The sequence below is a fragment of the Coenobita brevimanus genome, chromosome 94, assembly GCF_032717465.1.
Source record: "Coenobita brevimanus isolate Jiangsu-jjx chromosome 94, ASM3271746v2, whole genome shotgun sequence".
In the NCBI taxonomy this organism is placed as follows: domain Eukaryota; kingdom Metazoa; phylum Arthropoda; class Malacostraca; order Decapoda; family Coenobitidae; genus Coenobita; species Coenobita brevimanus.
Window position 1 is genome coordinate 40,152,360 of NC_137047.1, and position 9,424 is coordinate 40,161,783.

A 9,424-nucleotide genomic window follows, 5' to 3' on the forward strand; every position below is an offset into this window, starting at 1 on the left:
CGCCAACCATTCACCATATGCCTTCTTCTTTTGTTCCACAGCTCGTTTCACCTCATCATTCCACCATGCTGTCCCTTGCACACCCTTGCATCTCCTCCTCACTCCACAAACCGCCTCACACGCTGTGCTTATCTCTTCCGTGAATATCTTACATACGTCTTCCACCCCTTCCATCTGCTCTAGCTCATACCTTCCCAATCTTTCTTCCACTATGCTCTTATACTCTGTCCTCTTCTCACTATCTTGCAATTTCTCCACTCCTCTCACAGGAGCTGCTTCCTCCTGTCTTCCCCTTCGCCTCCTCAACCACTTTCTTTGCAGCTCTACCTTGGCCATCACTAAGTGATGGTCCGAGACTCCATTCCCCCACCCTCTCCACACCCTTGCATCCAACACTTGTCTTCTCATTCGCTCATCCACACACATGTAGTCTATCATTGCCTTTCGTTCAACAAATTCACCATCCATCCTCCTCATTACTCTTCATGTATACCGGTGGATCATCTTATGACGAAAGTAGGTGTTGGCTATTGCCAACCCCTTACCAGCACAGATGTCCACCAGAGCACTACCATTCCCATCTACTTCAGCTGGCACACCCCACTGACCAACCACTCCATCCACTCGTACATTCCCAACTTTGCCATTCACGTCTCCAATCAACAGCACTCTCTCGCTCCTCTCAAACTTGTCCATACATGCTTCTACTCTCGCCCAAAACTCATCTTTCACTCTTGCCACTCGATCCTCTGTTGGAGCATACACACATACAATCGCCCATGCTTGTATACCTACTTTCATCCTCACCCATACAATCCTTGCACCCACTGTTCCATACTCTCTTATATTCTCCTTCCACTTCTTGCTTATCATCAGACATACTCCCTCTCTTGCCCTCTCATTCTCACTGACTCCCGCACATACAGTATACCTACACCGTATTCCCATTCTCTCATCCTTTCACCTTACCATTTAGTTTGTCAATCCACATATATCCACTTTTGCATCCTCAAGCACCTGGACACACTCTCTCTCTTTCACTTCATCATTCACTCCTCTCACATTCCACGTTCCTACCTTCAGAATGTCCTTTGTCCGTTCCTTAGTCGTCAACGTATGGTCCGTCCGGGTCCAAGGCTCTTCATTTGCTTTTTTAGTTAGTTCTTTTTACGGGGTGGAGCACTAACCCACCACCAACCCTTTTAGTCGCCTGGTACGACAAGCAGGGATACTGGGGGAGCATTCTTGAAACCCCCCTATATATATATATATATATATATATAGAGAGAGAGAGAGAGAGAGAGAGAGAGAGAGAGAGAGAGAGAGTGCCTAACGTTTATGTTTTGCACAACTTTAATTTTGCTGCAGAAATCTGCGATATTAGTTTGGCCAGCTGTACAAGAACTTCCTTTGATAGTCGCGTCCAGACCGCAAGTGGAAAAATGTGAACTTAGTTTTTGGGTCCGTAAGACTGGTGGGCTCAATATATTTCTCTCTTTTCCCTATTTATTCAACAGTTTAGTCACACTGAAACTAGAGGACCTGGATGTGACCCACTATTGCAGGTTGTATTTTTGAGAAAGAATAAAAATAGACAGCGCTGACAGGCTTCCGTAAAGACCAGTGTGCAGTCGACAGCCACAATTTAAGCCGCCTGTTTAGCGTTCTTTTTTATGAAAACCTTCTTTATTATGCTTAATGCCTACAGTGTCGAGATCTTTAATGGTACATCACGTGGACATGGTTTGCATAAGTGAAGTGATTTATTACATTGTCTGCTTTCATAATGTTATCTTTACTTCAAGTGGCATTGTTAAATACGCTGTCACACTCAGTATACCAACTATCGCCACAGTTTGATTTGAAGAACATTAGTCATGCAGTACTGCGGCTTATCATATATAACTCTTCTAAACAAGGTGAAACAAAACTTCGTCTCATCAAAAACTTTGCTACTATTACGAATTACCTTCAAATACTCTTTCATCTGCTTCCCTCTGTTGTTCCTATTTCACTTATCACTGCTCTTCTGAACTCTGTACTTGTATCCCTCCTCAGTTACGGCAGGTGCCCAGCTCCCGTTTACCATTGCACTTTTAACGCCTTCCCGCCTGGCTGTCTAATGCAACAGTTAACTGATGTTCAAGTCCTTTATACATGCAGCTGGTCAACTCAGGAACTGGCTTCCTTCTACTGTATTTCCAGCTGTCCATACCGCAGGTCTTTTAAACGAAATGCGTCCAGGCATCTTGAAATGAACGTAGCTGGATTTTAGCTCTCGTTTGTCGGAATTTCCCTCAGAGGAGTGACTGTGTTCTTCCTTCCAGAATTGGGCTATTTTCTGCATGAAAAAGGAATCTCAACTGACTAATGCCTGTCTCAGATGCATCGTCTTTTCCACCATGTAATACGAAGGCACTTATTACCATGATTGTTGAACTTCAAGAGCACGTTGACGGTGTTGCAAACAGAAATCCTCTGTGCAATACTAGGATAAGAGTTTCCTGACCTTTCATTAGAAGGGCTGACTTGAACAGTGCCTTGAAACCTATACGCCCCACATGGAAAAGACATCTCCAATATTGCGTGTCAGCAAACGTCAAATTATTTCAGATATGAATGAGGTCTACTACTCTGGGGGTGTTGATACTGTCACCATTAACTCTCTCAAGGTCGGGACACTCACATAACGTTAGGCAATTGTACTTACCAAACAGTGAATTAAACGAGTCTGGTTGTTCAACTACTATATGAGTTAATGATGTGGATAATAATAGTTTTCAACTTTTATTATCGACATCATGTTCCCAGTTTCCTGGAGTATCTCAGTTCTGATGTGCACAGTAATAATTAGTGTACTTCGAAGAGTGCAGAGAACATGATTGTACTATATATATATATATATATATATATATATATATAATCATCTCATCTCATCAGCCGTTTGAGTGTCCACTGCAGGACCGCCCTATCCCAACCGAAGCGGGGACGATACAGCCAATGTATCTCTACCAAGTGGTTCAGGCTGTCTGGTAGAGATTGTATGTAGGGTGAGAAGTGCTTGTAAGTGTATTGTAGTGTTGGAGTGGCTTTGGATGTGTGTGTAGTCTGTGAACCAAGTGTATTTGGCCTGCGCAAGCCGACTGGGTGCCAGCATACTTTATAGTATGCGACACTGGTTCAACCACAGCACCCCTGACGTCCGTCAATGCAGTACGTGGCCAGAAGAACGCTCCCAAAGTTTATTACCCTGGCGGAGCGCGAACCCTCGTTCTTCAGTGTACGAAATCCCTTTTACTGCTGCTGGTATTCCCCTTGGCTGAATAATACCGTCTGTTGTAAGCTAAATCCCACATAAAATTCTTAAGTCCACTGGTAAAAGAGAATGGGTTGCTCGTGAATTTTCTTTTTCTTTTTTAAAGATTTTGACTGCTAGGATTTCTCTCCGGTGATGTATAGTATGATCAGTGCCGGACCAAGAAACAAACGTAATAGACGAAACCTCTTGCAGATGTATAGACTGCCACAGCTCTTGCGGGAATACTTAGCCTATCAGTACGAAAGTAGCTTGCCAAACAAGTTGAACCATCAGATACATGACCAAAACTAGAGGGACACTGAATGGAGCGCATCTTTCTGACAAGAACAACGTAATTTCCAAACCACTCTTAATAATGGGTTAGGTTTTCTCATCACTGATTAGGGTTTCACAAAAAATGTTTTCCGGATCGGGATTGGTCTCAAATTAATCTGTTGTTCCCTGGGACACGGGCTATCCACCCACCAAATTTGGTCCAAATCTTTCTCTTCGTTTTTGAGTTGTCATGCTAACAGACAAACACACTAATAACGAACAAATTAATAAGAGTGAAAACATACTCTCCTTGTCGGAGAGAATATTAATAGAAAGGAAAACCAGATACCAGTCAGAGAACACGTTATTCCTTGTAATAACAATAAGAAAGTATATGACAGCAAAACATTCAGGGATTTAAATACAGGAGTACCAGAACATAAATATGAGGAAGTACAAACAACGAGAATAATGTGTGCATAGCCCACCGTCATGATAGAAATCTTCTTATGAACTGAATAATTGGTAGGATAATAATGAAAAGAAAAAAAAAACGGATTGTATCAGCAGAACCCGCAGTTATTCAAAGCATGGACGAAATAAAATAAAATAACGGCATGTTTAAGTTAGCACCCGCAAGAGTTCCTCATTAGGAGCCAGGAAAATGATCATTAACACCTACGAAAGCAGCACTCACCAGGGTTTAATATATTGTTCACTTGCATGTATTTACTTATCAGTTTGGATCCGTGCATATAGGCTACAATATTCCTATCCATGTCTTGGTTTAGCAACTCAGTCAAGCTCTTGCACCAGCTGCCTAGCGTGGGCCAGTCGACCAGCTGCAGTTGTACTATGTTCTTAGGTTATTTTGGTTTTATGGTTTCATGTATTTATTTATGTTCATGTATGTATATGTATACATTTGTATATATGTAGAAGCGACCGCGTGGTGTGTAAGCCCTCATTCCCCTCCTCATTAATTCCTCCACCTCACCCTGCCTGTCACATCAAGACTCCCATCCACCACACCCATATTCACACCTGATTTCCCTCTCCCTTCTGCCCTATCACCCCACTGTGTTGAGGTATATAACCTACTGTTTGGAATGCATGTGTCAGTAATTAAACAAGTTCATTAGAGTGATACGTCGTTACTCAGGAAAGACCCCCATCACACACCCACACCCACACCCACCCACCCACCAACCCACACCCACCCATCCACCAACCCACACCCACCCACCCACGCCCACACCCACACCCACACCCACACACCCACACACACACATACACACACACACACACACACACACACATATATATATATATATATATACGAAGGGTGATCAAAAAGTAATGACAGTTCGTGCTATAACATGAAAACCTTGAATGATGGGAGGTAGGGGAGCAAGGAGAGTGCAGAGTTGCCTGTCCTTACGAGTTTGAACTTGTCGCCGTATGCCTGACTTTTCTTGTTTTATTGTTGTGAGTGAATGCTTCACTCTTGTTTTTGCTCTCTGGCCAGAAACATGGATTACTCGAAAGAGGGCTGCAGGTTCTACATTTTTACGAGGTGGAAACTGGGAAAGAAAGCAACAGAGATTCGAGGGGAATTATTACAAGTTTATCCAGACACTACTCCTTCCCTGGAAACTGTTTCCCGCTGGATTCGTGCTTTCACAGCAGGAAAAACTGAATTGAAAGATGAACAACGCTCTGGACGCCCCCGGACATCCGTGACCGAAGCAACAACTGTCCGTGCACGGTCCATCATTGACGAGGATCCAACTGTAACTCTTAGGTTCTTAGCCTTGGAGCTTGATATCAGTTATGGGAGTGCATATGACATCGTGCATGAACAATTACACCTGAGGAAGAAGTGTTGTCGATGGATACCCCATTTGTTGACTGATGAGCAAAAGGCTGAACGGGTGAGGATTTGTCGTGTCTGGCTTGCTGAATTTGAACCAAATGGTCCAAAACGGTTCTCAGATGTTGCTACTGGAGATGAGTGTTGGATTTCATTCTTCACAACCCGTGACAAGCAGTCAAACATGGTGTGGTTGGGCGATGAAGACCCTCGACCTCAGATTTTGAAGGAAGGATTTCGCAGCCGGAAGCGCCTTTTCACCATCTTTTTCAATTCTCAAGGACCAATATGCGTGGATGTGATGCCTGAAAAGTCCACTATCACAGCCCAATACTACACAGACCAGGTCCTTCCACAAGTCTTGGAACACAAGGCCAACACCGCACCAACCCGCCGTTGGTCTCGCCTTTTGCTGCACCACGACAATGCTGCACCCCACAAAGCTCGCCTCACTATGCAGTACCTGGAACAACAAGGTATAACTCTGCTCCCCCACCCACCCTACTCCCCTGACCTGGCTCCCTGTGACTTTTGGTTGTTTCCAAAAATTAAATCTGCCATCGCTGGGAAGCAATTTCATCACAACCAAGACTTGGCACGGACCGTCAATTCAGAACTCCGAAGTATACCGTCTTCAGAGTACCACGCTTGCTTCATGAAGTGGAGAAAGAGAATGGAACGCTGCATAGAGGTTGGAGGAGTACTTTTGAAGGACTGTGAGTCATAGTTTGATAGTTCTTCATGCTAATAAAAGTTTATGGACTCACTGTCATTTCTTTCTAATCACCCCTCGTATATATATATATATATATATATATATATATATATATATATATATATATATATATATATATATATATATATATATATATATATAAAATCTGTTGGTGTGGTACCTTGAATTAATGACCAAGAGCATCAGCCAGAGCCAAAAGGTTAACTTACATATGGAATTAGACTGTGTTCGAATTATGCTGCAGTCCATCAGATTCCTTTGAACTTTACTGACGCCTACAGGTGCATTGGGGAACAGTTAATCGTACATAAAATATCCCCACCTACACTTACATTAAAAGTCAGGGAAATTTTTACTTCAATTCTCATACCATTCAGGAGACCGAAGAGTTTCTCCCTTTGCAACTGTGTCGAAGCTGAGTTTAACTCTGAATCAGATGACATATTTCATAGTTGACTCTTGCTGGTATCCGACGATTTTATTCAGCTCAGAGAAACATCCAATGAGTGTAGGGATTAACGAAAGCTGTATCTAATCAATCCAGTTGGGGAAAAAAAATCCTAATATCAGTAAAATGATATAAACTATATCATTTTACTTTGAAATGAATTGATCAAAAAATAGTTGAACAAAAAAGAATCCTAATTTCAGTAAAATGGTATAAATTATATCATTTGACCTTGAAATGACGAATTGATGACCACAAAATAACTGCGGAACGCAATAGGTTTTTTTTTCTTACGATACTGATATTTCATTTCCTGGATATTTTTGGGCAAATTGTTTACGTGAAAGTGACAAAGATACAGTGAAATTTCCAAGTAGCTAATCTAACACCATTAAGAAGGCAAATAAATTTCCCTTAGAACAAAATCCAGCACACTTCAACTTTAATTAAGTCCACATTTTGTACTGATTCGTAAGAGCACCACCAACAACAACTGTTTATATTCAGATCTCTAATTATACTGATGGTCATATGCGTGTGCGTGTGTGACAGGAATACGGCAGTGAGAGTGGCGATGGTGACGTGGGCGTGAAGGAGAGAGCGGTCATCCCTCTCAGCCTGGACCACCTACAGGGCATCTTCTTCCTCCTGGTGGGGGGCTGGCACGTATCCCTCCTTGCCTTCATCCTAGAGAAAACTTTTTCGGGACAGCCAAGTGACCGAATCTGAATAATACTTCGGCGACCATTTCCAATACTGTATATGTAATGGCGACTTAATAAAACACTGAAATATCAACAGATGACAGTTTCAGTATATATCATACATACATCCATATATATATATATATATATATATATATATATATATATATATACCGGTATATATACAGTATATATGTAATCAACAACATCAGCCATTGCAAGTCCACTGATAAACAAAGGTCTCCTCCATCCTTTTCCACAAATTCCATGACTGAGCCAATCTCTGCCAGATTTTGCCAGCAAACTTCTCTGTCTCAGTCTCTCCACTTCCTGTCTGGCCTTTTTCTGGTACACTTGCAGTATCTCGTAGTCCTGTCTTAAAAGACTTTGTAGTTACTTGTAGAGAGGTTATCTATTAGACTTGTGGACGAGCGGTTGTTATACTTGGAGTTGTTTGTAAGTAGATAATCTTGGTTTCCATTTGTCATGCAATGACAGGAGAGGTAAAGAATAGTATGGGACTATTTTTATTTGTCTTGGAAATATTAACAATGTCTCTCACACACGAGTGAAGTATAAAGTAGAGTCCCGCTAGCTACCTCCCTGTCTCGCTCTCTCTCTCTCTCTCTTCCAAGTTGCTAAGCCTTTCTCCCTACTACCTGCCGATTCTATGGCCTCTCTCCTTCTGAGCTCTCTTTCCTAAATTCTGGTGGAACAGGGGTCGTGTCACGTGTGTTACACTGTGGTTGGAAAGTTCCAGAAACCTGTGTGTGAGTATGTGTGTATGTCACTAGGCTTTGTTCTCCTGCTATTTCGCTGACAAACTAACTGCATCATCTCCTGACATTGCTACTTCCTAATCTGTCGTCAGCTTTTCCTCAGTTTAACTTGCAAGATCATTTCCCATTCCCAGGCTCGCATAGAGCTGTCTATCTGTCTATTTATCTATCTATCTATTATGATTTGTAAATATAATATGGACTCATAACAGTCCAATATGTCAGCCTCTTGCTCTTTCGGTTATCCCTCATACTTGCTACATTGCCTGCCTACCTTACTTTCTGTTCTTTTATAACTTCTGTCTTTGACTTTCTGCTCTCTCACCTAAGTTGACCTCTTCCTGTCCCTCAAAGGTATTCCAAACAATGATCTTGCCATTGATCTTTTAGAACGGATTTTTTTCCCCGCTGATTTTGTCAGTTGCCTAGTCTCACAACAGATTGATAAAGAAATAATCAAGCCACAAGAGAAACTGAATATCACAAACGAAACTTCATCAGGGATGATTCTAAAAAATATGAGGCAACAATAAGAGATGCAGTGAAAAGTTTTCTAACTGAACTAAAGAAATAACACACACACACACACACACACACACACACACACACACACACACACACGCACACAAATAGAATTTTAAACAGAACGCAAGTGAAAATCGTAGCTCTTTCACTACGATAGTAATATTCATCATATTCTTGCTAGTCTCACTACCTTGATTATAGAAAACACTTAGACCTAGTGGGGTTAGTTAGAGCCGTCATCAACCCTTCAGTAAGAATCCTCCCCCCTGCCACTCTGACTTATGCCATTCGTCTGCCCTCCCTCCACTTCCATCTCACATAGTCCTGGACTTGTACTGGAGACCAGTTTGCAACTTAGTCTCAGAGATTTTCTCACGTGGATTGGTCTAATGGGCCTCCAGTCTTGCCAAACCAACGAGGTGTTCGCGCACCAGGTGGTAGGTTACCACGCAATGGATGCCATCTTAGGTTTCACTGTTCGGCCGGAGCTGATTTCTGTGGGACAAGGAAGCCATTTCTGTGGTTATCTTCTGTATTTGACCTCATCCTGACCTTAGGATTAGGGTCACCTGCTTGCGCTTCTATGGTCACCTGGAGCATTTCCCCTGGCAGACCTCACCTTGACCTTCAAATTCAAAATGCCTTCACAATGGGTTTTGGAGTAATAATCTCTTCGTATCAGAACTTCACTTGTGACTGGAGCTGGCAGGGGTGGATCGATTTTTCTAATAATGGGGAGCACCTGATGAAGCCTGTATCGGGGGACTGGGCAGGTCTGAGATCTT

The 9,424-nt window shown here is 42.4% G+C and overlaps 1 protein-coding gene across 1 annotated transcript in view; it reads left to right on the forward strand.

The window, feature by feature from the left end:
• LOC145412891 (ionotropic receptor 21a-like) overlaps positions 1 to 7,360 on the forward strand; it is a 32,764-nt gene extending 25,404 nt beyond the window's left edge. The window contains exon 12 of the mRNA XM_080282688.1: positions 7,184 to 7,360. Coding sequence (XP_080138814.1) covers positions 7,184 to 7,360 — 177 coding nt within the window. The remainder of the gene's footprint in view (positions 1 to 7,183) is intronic.
• Positions 7,361 to 9,424: the final 2,064 nt, after the last annotated feature.